This window comes from Odontesthes bonariensis, chromosome 8 (assembly GCF_027942865.1).
Source record: "Odontesthes bonariensis isolate fOdoBon6 chromosome 8, fOdoBon6.hap1, whole genome shotgun sequence".
Lineage (NCBI taxonomy): Eukaryota > Metazoa > Chordata > Actinopteri > Atheriniformes > Atherinopsidae > Odontesthes > Odontesthes bonariensis.
Genome location: NC_134513.1, coordinates 33,310,608 through 33,327,662, shown reverse-complemented (window position 1 = coordinate 33,327,662; position 17,055 = coordinate 33,310,608). Strand labels below are relative to the sequence as shown.

At 41.1% G+C, this 17,055-nt stretch overlaps 1 protein-coding gene across 3 annotated transcripts in view; it reads left to right on the top strand.

The window, feature by feature from the left end:
• srgap1b (SLIT-ROBO Rho GTPase activating protein 1b) overlaps positions 1-15,668 on the top strand; it is a 42,308-nt gene extending 26,640 nt beyond the window's left edge. For 2 of the 3 annotated variants that reach the window (XM_075472239.1, XM_075472237.1), the window contains exons 14-23: positions 902-962; positions 3,385-3,462; positions 3,555-3,689; positions 3,951-4,056; positions 6,473-6,697; positions 7,256-7,335; positions 7,668-7,869; positions 9,520-9,660; positions 11,792-12,125; positions 13,510-15,668. In XM_075472239.1, the coding sequence (XP_075328354.1) occupies positions 902-962; positions 3,385-3,462; positions 3,555-3,689; positions 3,951-4,056; positions 6,473-6,697; positions 7,256-7,335; positions 7,668-7,869; positions 9,520-9,660; positions 11,792-12,125; positions 13,510-13,962 (1,815 nt within the window). In that variant the 3' untranslated portion in view covers positions 13,963-15,668. The remainder of the gene's footprint in view (positions 1-901; positions 963-3,384; positions 3,463-3,554; positions 3,690-3,950; positions 4,057-6,472; positions 6,698-7,255; positions 7,336-7,667; positions 7,870-9,519; positions 9,661-11,791; positions 12,126-13,509) is intronic. The other variant, XM_075472238.1, reaches the window with a different exon arrangement.
• Positions 15,669-17,055: the final 1,387 nt, after the last annotated feature.

The window sequence follows — 17,055 nt, the reverse complement described above, 5'->3', positions numbered from 1 at the left end:
GAGTGAGATGTCAAGGGCGCAGTATGGAATCCTTTTTACGTTTAAGATATTGTTGATTTAACGACTAAAGCAAGAGGCTTTGGATTTGTGGGAGGATGGTACCCAGACAATCCAGATGTTGGTAGCTTGCGAAGGCTGAAAGGTGAAAAGAAAGCATAGAAATGTAAAGTAAAATGTAATCGATGTAGAGATAAAAGTTAATTCACTGGCTTCAGTTATTACCCTTACCCAAAGCACAGCCAGCTGCAAATAAGCTAAACTACCTTAAGGTTTACCGACCTATCAAGATATTATCCGTTTAGATACATATACTGTAGGTGAGAGCATGTAGCCACAACTCAGGGTAGAAACAACTCTTATCCCAATAGTTATATTCATTTTCAGTTCATATCCTAGGAAATGCTAAAAGTGTTCATAAGAAAAATGTTAGTTTTTTTTCAGAATCAAAGCAATTTACGCCACATTCCTCTGGTTTGATGGTGTTTGTGTGTGTCTTGTTGCTTGCCTCCCTCTTTCCCTGCATTTCCCGTCTACATCTCCAACGTCAGCTGTCAATATAACTTTATATATATAACTTTAACACCTTTACAGACACTTTCATTCTTTGATTTTTTTTTTTCTTAAGTTGCTAAAAATCTTCTTTTTTTTCCCCTGAAAGTTTGTGGTGACTTCACAGTAAAAAGCTAAACATGATTGTGATTAGACAAATTCACTCTCTGATTGAACCCTTTTTTTTTTCAATAAAAAATGTTAACAAATGACCATGTAATTCATGATAAATTCTAATATATGAACGTCTGAATGTGTTAGCTTAGATTAAACTTTACATGTTGTGTTTTAGTTACTCCTTGAGAAGTCCAATAAGTAAGTAGAATGAATGAAATATCAAATTTGTTGATAGGATTCAACCAAAGCCATACCCTTGCTTGTGGAGAGCTGCATCCGTTACATCAACCTACACGGTGAGTTTCGCCTGTCAACACAATTTTAGTTGTCATGAATTAGAAGTAGGTGTACCATGTACTGAGTTCCTTTTTGCAAAACCCAGTGTATCAGCCCTGAAGTGAATGCTTTTTTTCTTGCGTTTTGTGTTTAACGGTGGGTAGTCGGTAGATTTTATACACATCTCGACTAAAAGTGCAATATTGTGAGTTGTGCAGCAGGAGGCTTTTGAATCCTTTTCTGTAGACTTTCTGTTTTCTTAAAGTCTTTGAAATCCTGTTAAACACTCCTTTTTATATGAAAAGTATCTTCCTCTACCGCTGCGTTTCTTTCTTCTTTTCACTCTGCAAACACCAAAACTGCATCACAGCAAATATCCTGTGAGAATTGAGGCAGCCATCCAGCTGATGAAATTGAACCAAATCAAGCCATATCCTCATTTTTAAATGTTCGGCCACAGAAAGAGCTGGCGATGAGAACGGTCTTTACTTTGCAGCCACAAAGTCAACTGTGACTGAGAAGCTACAGTCTCTTACTACTCCTGATACACAGGGCCGGAAAAGAAAGGAAGAGACTTATTTACACGCTGGCTTGTCTTAATATCTTCATAATGTGGAAATCAGACCTGCAGCCAACACCGACATTACTTACTTTGGTCATCAGGTTCAGATAATTGAATTCTAATCGTTTCTTGTTCTACACTGCTGGAAACTACTTAAAATGTGACGGCAGTATATATTAGCAATATTTTCTCTATCTTTTCTGTGATCCTTAGATACTTTGAATAAATGCATGTGGGCAAAAATGGAGAATATATAGAACATGGAGCCAATGTCTGTATTAAAAGCAGGTTGGCATTGGGTGAAGCTGATCAGTGTCTCCTATACAGTCTATTAGGCAGGTGAATCTCATGGCTACCTTGGAAATTTATTAAGATTATAACAGATATTTATCAAATAAGGAACTCAATTTATCCACTGTGGTGAAGAAAAAGGATTCCAATTTAGTCATTCTGGAGAGGATTCTCAAACTGATCCTATGGATTTTACTTAATTCCTCTAGGTGGTGATTAATCTTGGATTAAAACTGTTATCTTTTTTTAACTGATTTCCAGTATTTGTACACCACAGTAACTTCTTGGATTAAGTAAAGAAACATCTGCCTGCACTTGTCTAAATTAGTTGATGGTTTCAAGAAAACCAAGAATGCTGCCAAAATAGTAAATATCTGGGTGCATTGGTAAAGAACATTATTATTAGAAGAAAGGCTATTTGATATTTGAAAATATTTATGAAAAAAGACGCTGCCTAAATTGGTTTTTCATTTGCAGGAAAGTAGACCATGGTCAAAACTGGACAGTCAATTTAGATTAAAAAAAGAATTCACAGTGGGATTACATAATCTATGCTTTGGGGCTTTTTCTATCTCTACAGTTTAAAAAAAAAAAAAAAAAGACATTCCTGTTGAAAAGTGTTTAATTTTAGCATAGACTGTAGGAGCAAAGACACAGAGCAATTCTGGAGACAGACATGTTTTTTTCCTGCTTTTTGGTTAGTGGCTGAAATGCATCATTTTGAGTTCTGACTTCCCATTACTGGGTATATAAAAACCAGCATAACATCTTCAAGAAGCTCCCTTGTTTAGTGATTAGTACTCTTAGGTTAGGTAACTAGTATTCTTAAGCTTGTTTAGAATTCCTTGGTTAGATACTAGGAATAGTTCCTTCGCAATTAGCATTCTATGGTTGATGAGGAAGATTACCTTCATATAAAACTTGTGATTACAACATTTGTAAGTAATGTACACAACTCATAAACATTGATCTCTCAGAAGATGTCCAGTTGCAAAGGGATGTCGGGAACAGATTAACAAGGTTCCATCAGCATCAAAAACATCATCAGCCACATCTAGGTTGATGACTAGCATCACCAGTTTAGTCACTAGCATTAATGGTATACAGGAAAAAGAAAGGGAAAAAAAAATTGAAATCACTGTTTGACAATTTTTTTCAAATAATTCCCCAACCCACCCAGAAATAAGCACACACACAAAAAGCCACCGACGGCAATTCACGCTTCGGATCAGTTTTGCTCAAAAAAGGAGTCGGAATAACAAACAGTTTCATACATTGGTTAAAGGTATGCGCTAGGGGCTTCACTCTCATATAATCGTGGTAAATTTATGATGTGCTAGGTTCACCTGGACTATAATTTATTTTAGTTTGAACTTTTTCCTTTTTTTTCAAGTATATTATTTATGCTAGTGACTAAGCTGGTGATGCTGGTCATTAGGCAGTTCCATACAGAACTTTTTGAGTGTCGTCTTTTTCTTTATCATTAGCATCTTAGCATACAGTGTAACACACACTTACGGAGTAAAACACTCTTCTGTTGATGTTTCATGGCAGTTGTCATTCAAGAAACTCTTGGCTGTTCCCCACAGGTCTTCAGCATCAAGGCATATTCCGGGTCTCAGGATCACAAGTTGAGGTCAATGACATCAAGAACTCTTTTGAGAGAGGTGAGAGGTCAACTTGAAGGCCATTGCAGGGTCACATGACTGAGAGGCCGATGACATTGTTGGTAAGGATGTCTTTTCTGTCTCTTGCACAGGTAATGACCCTCTGATTGACGAGGAGAGCAACCATGACATCAACTCTGTGGCTGGAGTGTTGAAGCTCTACTTCAGGGGTTTGGAGAACCCTCTGTTTCCCAAGGAAAGGTTTAATGACCTCATCTCCTGCGTCCGTGAGTACTGTGCTGTATTCTGCCATGAAAGTAAAAGCTGAATCTGTCTTATCTTCTGCCCACACACACACGCTATTCTTCTCAATTCTTTTGTCTTTGTTTCTCTTTGGTGTCTCTTTGTCGTTTTGAAACTCATCTCATCCGCAGCAGATATGGAGCCACTGACTCTCTTTATTTGGTGCCGGATTGTGTTTTTCGGGATGTGTCGCTTGTGTTACAGAGACCGTAATGATTTTATCTTGCATATTTTTTTTGCCTCAGGGATAGAAAACCTGTACGAGAGAGCGCAGTGCATTCGTAAAATCCTGCTGGGCGTCCCTAGGGCAACACTGGTGGTGATGCGCTACCTGTTCGCCTTCCTCAACCAGTGAGTATCCACTCACACAAAACCAGGCCCTCTCATCTAATGATAATTGCCCATCTCTTTCTATTTTCCCAGAGCTCCCACATGGTTTTAAAGCTGAGGAAAGGTGTGAGAGGCTCTTGTAGTGCGAGGGGATCGAAGTGTACACTTGTAGAAATGATAAAACCAAGCTCATTTTGTTTCTGCTGCCTCTCAAATAAATATAGAATGAAAGCACAGTGACGGATGGAGAGGCAGGAGGTGTGAGCAAGAAGTGTGACTGTGAAAGTGTGATGTACCAGCCAGATGAATTGGTGTGTTTTATTAGCAGAGCTATGAAATGCTTTCAGCTACAATGTTATTAAACCAGGAGCTTCACCATCAAGCATCACTATTTCAGATCAGATGAAAGCTGCGATAATGGAGGGCGATGGTCAGCAAAGTATTTAGAGACATGTATTTTTAAGATGTAACTTCAAACAACAAAATGACCATCATGTACTGAGCCACGGGGTCATAGTTTACTTGCATCTCATTTGCCTTTCGTCGCTTATATGATTGTAAATCAGATATTTTGAACATTGAGATTGTTCCTTAGACGAAACAAAAGTTTTGATGATGAAAGTAAATTTATGTTACAAAATTTGACAGAACTGTGAGCACACGGGCTGTTTAATCACTTTAATCTGCAGTTGTTTGGATCGGTGAACAGTCGTGGTTGTGGGGAACCCAGATATCATGATTAATAACTAGTTATCTTCTTCTGACCATGTTGCATCTGTCTTTTGGTCATGTCTCTTTTCACTGTACAGATAATAAAAATCACACCATATCCAACTCAGTATGCCACCCAGTTCTTTGTTGGCAACCAAAGTCTCTGCTTTGAGCACTGCAGTACTCATCCAGCTCAGGGGTCTCCAACCTTTCTTGCACGGTTGACTAGTTTCATACTGACAAAAGATGGTGTTTATATGTAGATATATGTCATCATAAAATGTAACAAGTGTTTCTTAATGTACTCTCACCATATAATTTCCTCATGTGACCACTTAAATTTATGTTAACTCATCTTAACTGAATTAGCAGGAGCGATGGTCCCACCGAAGGACAGCATGCGAACACCCATGCAGCAATCTGGTTTTCGTTTAATTCATTAGGGAAAATCCCACTCAGCAGAGGAATTTTGTGGGATATGTAAAGAGCGTTTGCGCTCGCATGGCTCCACATTCAGTTTGACTTTCATCCAGGATATCAGTAGAGATGTTCTGAAACGCTTGAATAAAAGGCAACTGGACTTCCTCTCTTTGTTCTTGAAGATGTTTCACCACATTTGTGTCAGTGACCCTCCTGTCCATCCAAAGGTTTCAGCCCGCCATCAATTTCAAGGAGTTGATCTTGTTCTTGGGTCACAGGGAGACGTTCATAAATAAAGCATGATTCCATTCCTTTGCTCTTATTGGTTCATTTACGGTTGAGAATGAGAAGCATCAGTCAAATTCTGTGGACAGTGAAGCTGGGTGACTGCTCGCTAATTAGCTCTGAAGGTGCTGTGATGCAGACAATGCTGCGTTCAGTGTAATACAGCGCAGTTGGCATCTGTTATATGCTTGAAATTTAAGGTATTTAGTTTTTTCAGAACCTCTATCGGCTCTGTAACAAATGCTTCAATCCCTGACACTGATCCATGGCCTGATGGTTGAAGTCCCCTGTTCTACCAGTTCTCTCCGAATAGTGGTAAAGAAAGCAGTGGCACATTTGGTCTTCATCCACTATTCATTGAACTCAACTGGGTCACCCTGCATAGTAACTTCAGGGTCTGTAGGCAACTATTTAAACTCACTCCTACCGGATTTTGCTCCTTCGCAGTCTCAGTCCAGACTGTACTCATAGAATTCGTCTGGCTCTTGATACGAGCTAACAAATGATATCAAATGCTATCTATCCTCAAGAAAGACTCATCTTTTCAGAGAACCTTTCCTCTGCTAACATCACAGCACATCTAAACTCTTCTGCACTGCCTTGCAAAGCTTTTTAATGCTTAGACATTGACTTTGTTTTACTTTAAAAATGTATTGTTGTTCTTCACTTGGAAGTGACTTTCAGTAAAGGTGTACCCAAATATGACATATTGGCTGTTTGTAGCAACAAAATTGGAGTTTTTTCTATTTTCTTTGTAAAATGTTAGGTGTTTTTTTTCACCTATTGTCTTCCCTCACTTTTCTCCTCAATGTCTTTTTTCCTCCATTGTCTAAGTAGGACTTAGACAATGAAGTAGAAAAAAAAGGAATATTGTTACTGTATCACCTGTTACTTGGATATTTTCACCGAATTTTCATGAATACTTGAACTGTTATTACCCCAGAAATGATAAAAAGGTGGATCTCAGAGTTATGTTTTTATCATGTTTCAGTGCTCTTAAACTGCTTCCCGTTTCCTCTAGCCTCTCCCAGTACAGTGATGAGAACATGATGGACGCTGGGAACCTGGCCATCGTATTCGGCCCCACCCTCCTGCCGACGCCGGACACGCTTGACCAGGTGGCCTGTCAGACACACGTGAATGAGGTCATAAAAACAGTCATCCTGCAGCACGACAACATCTTCCCCGACACCAAGGAGGTTCCCGGCCCAGTTTATGAGAAGTGCATGACTGGAGACCAGTACTGGTGAGGCATTTCAAATCCTCAGAAGTTGCTTAACATATTTTCTTTTCTGCTTTCCTCTCAGAAATAACCTTCTGAATGGTGAATTTTCTATGTAGATTTTTTCTTTTGTAGCTTCAGATGTGTTAATTTTACTGATTGAACTATTTGTCCACACACATTTGAACACAGACTCACGAAGCAAACACTTGTTTTAGTCCATATTAACTATAACTTGAGAAAAATAAAGGTAAAATACGTCCAAACATACTGTGGGAACTGCAGGGTCAGACTTTGGCAGCATTGAGATGTCACTTCCAAGAGACACCTGGAGAGCTGTCAGAAACCAGAGTTATTAAACTAGACACTTATCCTTCCTCTGTGGAAAGCCTTCCTCCTTCAGTGTGACAGACTGTGCTGTGCTCCCCTTTTTACCACAGTGAATAAATCTTGACATTCAGCTGTTGCTGTAAACGTCCTCAGACTCTGACGAGCAGCCTCGTCTCCCGCTGTGCATGCGTCTTCCTCCCTTTGTTCCCATACTGAATGGACGGTTTCTCTTCCTTTTTCCTCTCCCTGCAGCGAGAGTCCGTTCAGCGAGCCGGGAGCGTTGGAGGAGGCCGAGCCCGACGCCGGCACCGAGACCCAGACCAGCGACGAGGGTACGCCTGACCTCTGACCTTCACACAAACGCCCACACTCCCCTCCTTGTACCGCCTGGTCGAGAGAGGTTGCTACGGCAACGGCAGTCATGGAGACACCACCACTTTCCCTCCCTCTCCCTATCCGCACCCACCCTCTCTTCCTTACTCCTCTCATCTCTAGCTGAATTCATAGAAAATATTTGCTTTAATGCTCTAATCTGATTGGTTGAGATGCAGGAGAAGGACAGCCTCACAGACTGTTGATTGTCGGGTTCAGGTTCACCTCTGTTTCAACATCTGGCTCTTTTCTTCACCTCCTCCCCCTCCCTCCTCTCCTCTCTCCCTGTCAGAGGGTGAAGCTGTGGAGGCGGTGGCCAGGTTTGACTACGTGGGCCGGTCGGGCCGCGAGCTCTCCTTCAAGAAGGGAGCGTCCCTGCAGCTCTTCCAGCGCGCGTCACATGACTGGTGGGAGGGCCGGCTCAACGGCAACCGCGGCCTGGTGCCTCATCAATACATTGTGGTGAAGGACAGGCGAGTGCACAGCCCCAGATGGTTTGTACACATCAGACAAGACATGAGTACAGTACAGTCTGAAAACACACTCAAATATTTCTGTAATTTTTGTACAGAATTATGTTTGTGAGTTTTTGATGTGTTTAGTCAATTTGGATCATCGTAAATTTAGTTTTCATTTATTGAATTTATTCAAAATGCTAGTATTGTTATTATTATTGTTGTTATTATAAATGAAATATAAATAAAATATTTGGTCATACTTATAGCTTTTATCATAAAAAAATGGTCATGTTTTTACCTATATTCTTTATTATTATACATTTACAACATTTATACATAGCCATGAAGTGCCAGTCTTTTGCTCAAGATAAGATAATAGTTGCCCCAATAGCCACATAAAGTTCTACGTAAATCAATATTATTGTGTTAATAAGTTCATGATTATTTGCATATACATCAAGATAAAAAGAATGTAGACCTTTAGGTTTTATATATAATGACATAATAAAAAAAATCACCTACTCCTCACCAGATGTTGAAATGAGGTAAAAACATCAGATGAACAACAACAGATGACATATTACGCTGTGTCATTATTTATTAAACACAGACAAAATGCAGAATCAGTGTGTGGAAAAACTAAGTCCATCCTCACTGCTTTCACAGATATTAAGATGGTAAGTAGCAGCCAGGTACTGCTAATCAAATTAATTGATCATCAGTAAGTGTGAGCACCTTCATGAAAGCAGAAGGTTTGTCAGTTTGCTGCTCTGCAGCATTCAGGTGTGTGTTAACACAATGCCAAGGAGGAAAGACATCAGCAATAATCATAGAGAAGCAATTGTTGCTGCCCATCAATCTGGGAAGGGTTATAAGGCCATTTCCAAACTATTTGAAGTCCATCATTCTACAGAGAAAAAGATTATTCACAAGTGGAAAACATTCAGGACAGCTGTCAATCTTCCCAGGAGTGGACGTCTCAGCAAGGTCACACCAAGGTCAAAAACCCAAGAGCTACATCTCAGACTCTACAGGCCTCAGTTAGCATGTTAAAGTTCATGACAGCACAATTAGAAAAAGACTGAACAAGTATGGCTTGTTTGAAGGGTTGCAGGAGAAAGATTCTTCTCTTGGTTTACATCTGAACAAACCACACGACTTCTGGAACAATGTGCTTTTTTACGCACGGCTTCCACATTTCTGCTTTTCATTGAAATAAGAATGGTGTAATGTGTTCTTGTTCATCTGAGCTTGTATTTTAAGACCTGGTAAGAACCAGATGATTTTTTTTATATATCCTGACACATAAAGAGAGTATGTGCTATCTTTTTCACATGACTCTATTTTGTTTTTTAAAAATTTGATAAATTAATGTTGCTTTGACGTTTGAACAACAGATTTTTAAAGCTTTTTTTTTTTTTTTTTTTTTTTTTTTTTTGGAGAATATTGTAAAACAGGAAACAACCATACACAATATGATGTACAGTAATTGGCCCATTTGATTAATTAACGAGCGGCAGTGATGGATTTGAGCAGATTAGTTGCTCACTGGATTGCACACCTTGTTGATTAACAGTCTTGTTGGACTGAGAAAGTCACTAACTGGAATGCTATTGATCACTTAATTGATGATTGGTGCGTTGTGTTAGTCCAGCAGTGATTTGTCCTGATTGAATCTGTCTTTAGGGCCGACGCCATGTCAGACACACTCAGTCAGAAAGCTGACAGCGACGGAGGAAGCAGCAGCACTGATGACAAGAGGTCCAGGAGCGAGCTGAGCTCCCCAACCGACATCCGACCGCCAGAGAACTACAACAGGTCTGTGATGTAAGACACCTCCTGTTTTCACAAGGCGGGTGCATTTTTAGCCCATTTTCCAGCTTCTTCTCTCACCTCTAAAAATACCTGCTAATTTCATCATGATCTTCTCACAGCTAGCTCTCATGTGACCAGTTTCCCCGTCTGCAGACTGCAGATGATTTTTACTGTCAGTCCTCACAACACATGCACATCCAGGGAGCAGGGATGGCAGTCAAAGTGCAGAGAGTGGAAGGAATACAGTGTTCGGCAGTGGTTGAATGTAAACATACTCCATACTTTGTAGACATTCTTCACTTGAAATCAAATTTAAGTAAAACTACTCTGATTAATATATTAAGGCAAGTTTGTTTGTAGAGCACAATTTATACACAAGACAATTCAAAGTGCTTTACAGCTACATAAGATAACAAGGAGGCAAAACATAAAGATAATCATTAATTAATGCAGTTAAAAGCAAAGAGTGCAGATAAAATACTTTCAGTTGTCATTTGCACAGCTAAATAGAACTGTTTTCAGCCTGGATTTAAACATAGTCAGAGTTGAGGCCTGTCTCACATCTTCTGGAAGACTGTTCCAGATGTTAGAAACATGAAGCTGAAACGCAGCCTCACCTTGTTTAGTCCTGACTGGGCACCAGCAGGAGACCCCTCCCTGAGGTTCTCAGAGTCCCAGGTGGTGCATATGGCTCTAACATGTCAGAGATGTACTTTGGCGCTAGACCATGAAGAGACTTGTACATGAGCAGAGCTGTTTTAAAGTCTATTCTCTAAGCGACAGGAAGCCAGTGCAGAGACCTGAGCGCTGGACTAATATGGTCATATTTTCTGGTTCTAGTCAGGACTCGAGCAGCAGCGTTCTGGATGTACTGCAGCTGTCTTACAGCCCGTTTAGAGCCCAGTGAGCAGGCCGTTACAGCAGTCTACCCTGCTGGAGACAAACGCATTGATTAGTCTCTCTAAGTCTGGTTTAGACACTATTCCTTTGATTCTGGGAATGTTTTTAGATGGTAAAAAGCTGCTGATGTTATTGATTTAATGTGGCTGTTAAAGTTCAGGTCTGAGTCCAATATTACCCCAAGATTTCTGACCTTATTATTAGGTTTTAGAGAGAGAGTCTCAAGGTGACTGATAACACTTTCTCTTTGTTTCTGTGGGCCACAGACAATGATTTCAGTTTTGTCTGAGTTTAGCTTGTTGAGAAAATAGTTTTGCATTCACAGACTGATCTGTTCCATGCAGTGACACAATGTATCTACAGGCCCGAGTTCTCCTGCCGTCAGTGACACGTAGATCAGTGTCATCTGCATAGTTGTGGTAGGACACATTATAGCTGCGTATTAGCTGGCCTAATGGAAGCATGTACAGATTGAACAATAGGGGTCCCAGGATTGACCCCTGGGGAACCCCACAGGTCATAGCCATTTGGTCTGAGAGTCTGAGAGATTAACAATGACGTACGAAGCTGGAGTTTCAACTATTTGGTGATGGTTACAGAGGATGAGTGAAGGGAAACAATCTGGAAAAAATCCTCCAAATTGAGTATAATACAATAGTTAATACTAAAATCTGTATTTATTAATCAAATATCTGGCTAAACAGCAACCTGTTGTCATCTCCAGGGCTTCAAAGACCTCTAGTTTCTCACACTAAATAAAAGGGTTGTCGCAAGACTAGAATTTCAAAGTTGATACCAGTACCCAGGAAAATAATTTAAATGATACTCTCTTCACAGGATACAAGACGACAAGGCGACTTTGAATAAAGTTTTATTTAAGCGTTTTTATTAGCAAATGCATCATGTGCATTCATCCATATTCAGCAATAAACAAACATTATCCTAACAGTTAAATAGGGCTATAAATTAATTACATGGTTTTCATATATGGTGAAGATTTATTATTGACTTGCCTACTAGCTGACATCCTTATTGTTTAATGCCGACCAAACTTCTAAATCCTCAGCATCCTCAGCAGGCTTTATCTTATATACTGTATTTACATTTATGTTTGGACATGTTTCAGTGGGTCGCTGTGCCTATTTTCTATTTTCCTGGCAATATATAAAAAATTGAGGAGTGGCTCGAGACATAAAATTATTGACTGACCTGCACTAATTCTGCTCGTACTTACTAATGACAGTCACAGGAGGAAGCGAACTGCTGATTTGTTCCGCCGCCCCCTCTGCCGCTCTAACGACAATCATGGAAACGGCGGGGTGATGGAGCGAAGCTCCCCACCAGTAACGGGTCACTTCAGTCCGAGAGAGCTGCTGCTGGGGCGAGGTCAAGGCCTGACCCCGCCCCTCGACAGCCCAGAGCGCCGCAGACGCTCTGCTGCCATCACCATGACGGTCAGTCGACATGATTCGCTGCGGAGGCCAGAGGACACGCCGATTCGGCGCTCAAGCAGCGGGCAACACAGCTTTAGCGACTCCCTTCGATCCAGAGCAATGGACCCTGATGCATTGGCCCAGGTACACACACACACACACACACACACACACACACACACACACACACACACACACATACGGTAGGGTTAATTAACCTATGCAGACGACATCAATTAAAGCTTATTGTAAGAATTTTCCCCTGAAAAATCACCTCGATTTAGTAGGTAATAGAGCCACAAATTGAACAACATGGAATGCAAGTTTCTTCCCTTCACCTTACCACCTTGCCCGTGAGACAAAGGAGTAGGGCCATGTGGAAGAACTGGGATTGGGCCTATTTTTCATCATCACCAAGATCAGAGAAGTGATACAGTAATATAGTAATATATACAGTGATATAGTACAATAGTAATATATCCATTACAACCATAACAGTATGAGTTGACCATTTTAAGAGCGGAGTGTGCCATGCTTTTATGTGCCATTAAAAGTTGTTTAGTTTACTGATAACACTTCATAAAACTGGTGCTTGTTATGACAATTGATGGAAATAGATTTCCAGATTCAGAATTATGTCTTCAGAATGTTTATTCAGAGACCAACTATCCAAATCTTCCTAAAAAGTATTACAATTAATATTCAAGGAGCAAAGAAAGGAATCGACTCATTTGTATGACATGTTTATACTTAGTCATGGGAGAAACAGCACAACCTCTTCCAGTTTTAGGTCAATACAACCTCAGATGAACAGAGCATGACACATTTCACAGTATTATTATTGTTATTATTATTTATTGAACGAAAACTAAGACTAAATGCAGATGCAGTGTGTGAAAAACTAAGTCCACCCTGACTGCTTGCCAAGGAGGAAAGACATCAGCAATGTTCTTAGGGAAGGAATTGTTGCTGCCCACCAATCTGCGAAGGCCATTTCCAAACTATTTGGAGTCCATCATTCTGCAGAGAGAAAGATTATTCACAAGTGGAAAACATTCAGGACAGCTGTCAATCTTCCCAGGAGTGGACGTCCCAGCAAGGTCACCCCAAGGTCAAAAACCCAAGAGCTACATCTCAGACTCTACAGGCCTCAGTTAGTAGAGAGAAGTGGACCACAATTCCTCCACACTGCTGTGGGAGACTGATAACGCATACAGAAAATGATTACTTCAACTTATTGTGTTGGTTCTACAAGCTGTTTTGTTTTTTTTGTTTTGGCCTGATGAGTACAACCTGAGAATTGAAGGAGACTGCGCTGTGTATGTGTTGTATATGATCCCTGGGAGCCAAAAATACCTTTAGCTTTAAAGCACTGGAAATCATTATCATGAATACTCAATGATCAATACATTTACCAGAAACCATCCATACACATCATTCATGAAGTTTTAACATTTCTTTTGAGAACTTTTTGGATGAGCTCGGATAAACTTGACTTGTCCTTTCATCTTTCTGTTCCCTCCGTCAGGATATTGAGGAGACGGTGACCGTGGCTCTTGGGGAGCTGAGGCAGCTGGAGCGACAGGGCTGCCGACCGGCCCCCGACGTGGTTCTGGACACTCTGGAGCAGGTAAAGAACGGCCCCATCACCACCTGCTCCTCCGAGTCTCCAAGTCCCCACAGCACCCCCAGCACACCAGGCACTCCTGGAACCCCTGGGACTCCTGGCACCCCAGGTACCCCCGGCACTCCTAGCCCCCTCAGTCCTCTGAGCCCTGTCAGTCCACTCCCCGGACCTCCACCTGGACCTCCCAGACCAGCCAACCCATCCCCTGATGCCCTGGGCTCCTTCAAGCCTGTGGCAGCTGCCCGAATGGGGGCTCCGCTGCGGCCCCCTGCCCTGAGACCCAAACCTATGGTCCCACCCAAGAGCAGCACCCCACCTCTGCCCCCACCGCTGGACAAATCCTGCACCATGTGAGCCAAACTAGGCCAACAAAAGGCCGAATCAGGCCTACCCGGGCCAAAAATGGGCCAGAAGAGGAGATCAGGGTACTGCTTATCGATCATTATCAACATGAGGGTAGAAACGGTAGGACAGATGAAAAGGCTTTTAATGTAGTAATAAACTATAATATATGACATGACCTATGATATGATATGCCATGATATTTATGTGTCGTCAGGTTGGTGTGTACTCTCTTGGTGTGTAGGAGTTTGCTTTCTCCATGTATTGAAGCATTTATCAAAGGTTAGCGAAAAGAACTGCTGATAAGGAGATCAGGACCGAGCGTAGGTGGATGTTCCTGTCCTGTCGGAGGGAGACATGGGGAGGGTTGTTCAGCTCCAGTAAAAATGTAGTTTCAGTGCCGTGAATGTTGGCTGTAATGTAATGAAGATAGGCCCGCGCTAGCTGAAGAGCCCGTCACCGACTGGCTGCTGTATCTGCGATGAGCGACTCAATTGGAGGAGGACGCGGCAACAATGGTTCGACAACGTCCGTGGGTCTTATAATTGATTCTTTTTGTGTTATTTTTCACTCGGTTCAGCTGCTAAGCTCACTCACACCTCAAACGCCTCTTGAGGTTGTCTGTGACAGAAAACTTACCTAACCAATGTCTGGCTATTCAATGAATGTTTTCAGCTTTTAACGACTGTTCAGCCATCTTAATGAATGTTCAGCGAGCTGCTGTAAATGCGGCGGCTCGCTTAACTTTTTAACAGCCGCCTTGTGTTATCAGAGCATACCTCGCACCCAGAGGAGGGGGAAGCTTTTTCTGGGTCGCCGGGGTGGGTGTATGGTTTAGTTCTTGTTTGTTTGAGTGAGCGCAAGGCGAGTTTGCGTGTGTGTGTGTGTGTGTGTGTGTGTGTGTGTGTGTGCGTCCTGCTTGCCTGCCCTTGTTCTGCTCCCTTGTAAGTTGTAAGTGCAGAAGCACTAGAATAGCGATAGAAGATAGATAATTCATGCCTGCCTTGAGTGCCAGAACACACGAGTGCAAGTTAGGAAACACAGTACGAGTGCAAAAAGCATGCCACTTTCTGTATGTGTGTGTCAAAGTAATGGTTTACCTGCTCGTTACACTGAAGTCACTAGTTAACCTTAAATTCACAATAAGCTAACAGGGTGGGGCTCTGTGTGGAAACGCCCAAAAAAAACACTTGAACAGCACACTGAATGTGGCCTCCAACTGGGCTGTGAGTGTGGTGATTAAGATGAAACATGATGGGCTGTGGATGAGTGTGTGTGTGTGTGAGAGAGAGAGAGAGAGAGAGAGAGAGAGTGTGTATGTGAAAGTGCCTTTTTTTTTTAATCCTTGTCTTTTTTGGGAGTTGTGAATCCACTCACGCATGTCCTGAACGAAGAGCAGCAGCACTCCGAATGAAATAATCATAAAGTGTTTAGTAGATTACTGAATTATGAATTCTAGCATTAACCCATTGTGACATTGCACTTTGATGTATAGGATCGTGTACTTGGCATGTAGCATCATAACATGTTGGTGCATTTTAACTCAAAGGGAGGTTTCTTTGAATGTGTTTGATAATAACGGAAAAGGTTTTTGTCTGTTAGTGTTGCTGTATTTGAAAACTGAGCTTCCTGAAGTTGAGCTCATATAGCCAAATGGATTGTATCAATGTGTTGTATTTATATTATAAATAAACCCAAATAAATTAGCATTCAACTCATTCATGGACTGAGCCTTTCTTTTTATGTTTCTTGAAGATAAAAAAATACTCCAAGTTTAAAATAGTGGGTTAATAAACTTTCTGTTGCAATGTCCCTTTAATTAATCCAGTTTAACCCTCAATTGTCCAAACAAAAGAAAACTGTTTTTTCCAAAGGACAAAGTTAGTTAATTACAAATTAATAAAGTAATTTCAGCCCTAGCAGTTTGGGTCTGTAAATGAGTAAGTGAACCAATGAAATCATAATTAAAACAAACTTCATAATAAAAAATTAAAAAAGGTTGCAACTGTCACTAAAAAGAAACAGCTGGAGGAACATGTTGCAACTAATAAGGTTAGTTGGCAACAGCACAGTAACATGACTGGGTATAAAAAGAGCACTGCAGAGAGTTAGTCTCTTAAAATAAAGATTGACACAAAAAAATTGTCTTCCCGGGGAAGACCCAGGACACGTTGGCGAGACTATATTTCTCGGCTGTCCTGGGAACGCCTTGGGATCCCCCCAGAAGAGCTGGAGGAAGTGGCCGGGGACAGGGACGTCTGGGTTTCTCTGCTTAAGCTGCTGCCCCTGCGACCCGATCCCCAGAGAAGCGGAAGATGATGGATGGATGGATGGATGGATGGATGGATGGATATTTATCATTATTAATCATTCCATTTTGTCTTGATTTACATTATACACACCGTCCCAACTTTTTTAGAATTGAGGTTGTACAGTATGACAGTCAGAGCATCACCTTTCAAAAACACTTGAATAACGTTTGATAAGTGACATATCATGGTTCAAAAACATATACATATAAACCTCAGCAAGTGAATGCATCACTGTTTAAATGCACTTTACTGTTCAAAAACACTTCTATATGTACAAAAGTAACTTAATGTATTGCTTAACATGGTAAATAAACTGCATTTCTAAAAGCCTTTTTGCACTAAAAGATACACAGCAGTGTCTATACAGAGTTTTTTTTCCACTAAAAGATACACAGCAGTGTCTATACAGAGTTTTTTTTCCAGTCTTTGCATGATATTCCCAGTCACATATGCTTATACACCAATGGATGCATTAGAAGCAATGTTGGGTTCAGTGTCTTGCCCAAAGAAACTTCGACATGTAGGCTGGTGAAGCCAAAGATCAAACCACTGAACTTCCCTCTGGCAAACAACCACTTTATCTCCTGAGCCACAGCTGACCCTTTTGCACTGCACTTAGGTCCTCATTGGTAAGTGAATGCACCTTTGTTTAGTGACCCACAGTAAGTAAACATCTCATTCAAAAGTACTTAGTGTTTGTCAGCAAGTAAATGCATCACCTCTTGAATGCACCTCAATATGTCTGATGCATAATCTTTCAAATAACCTCTGTATGTATGTGTAAGTAAATGTA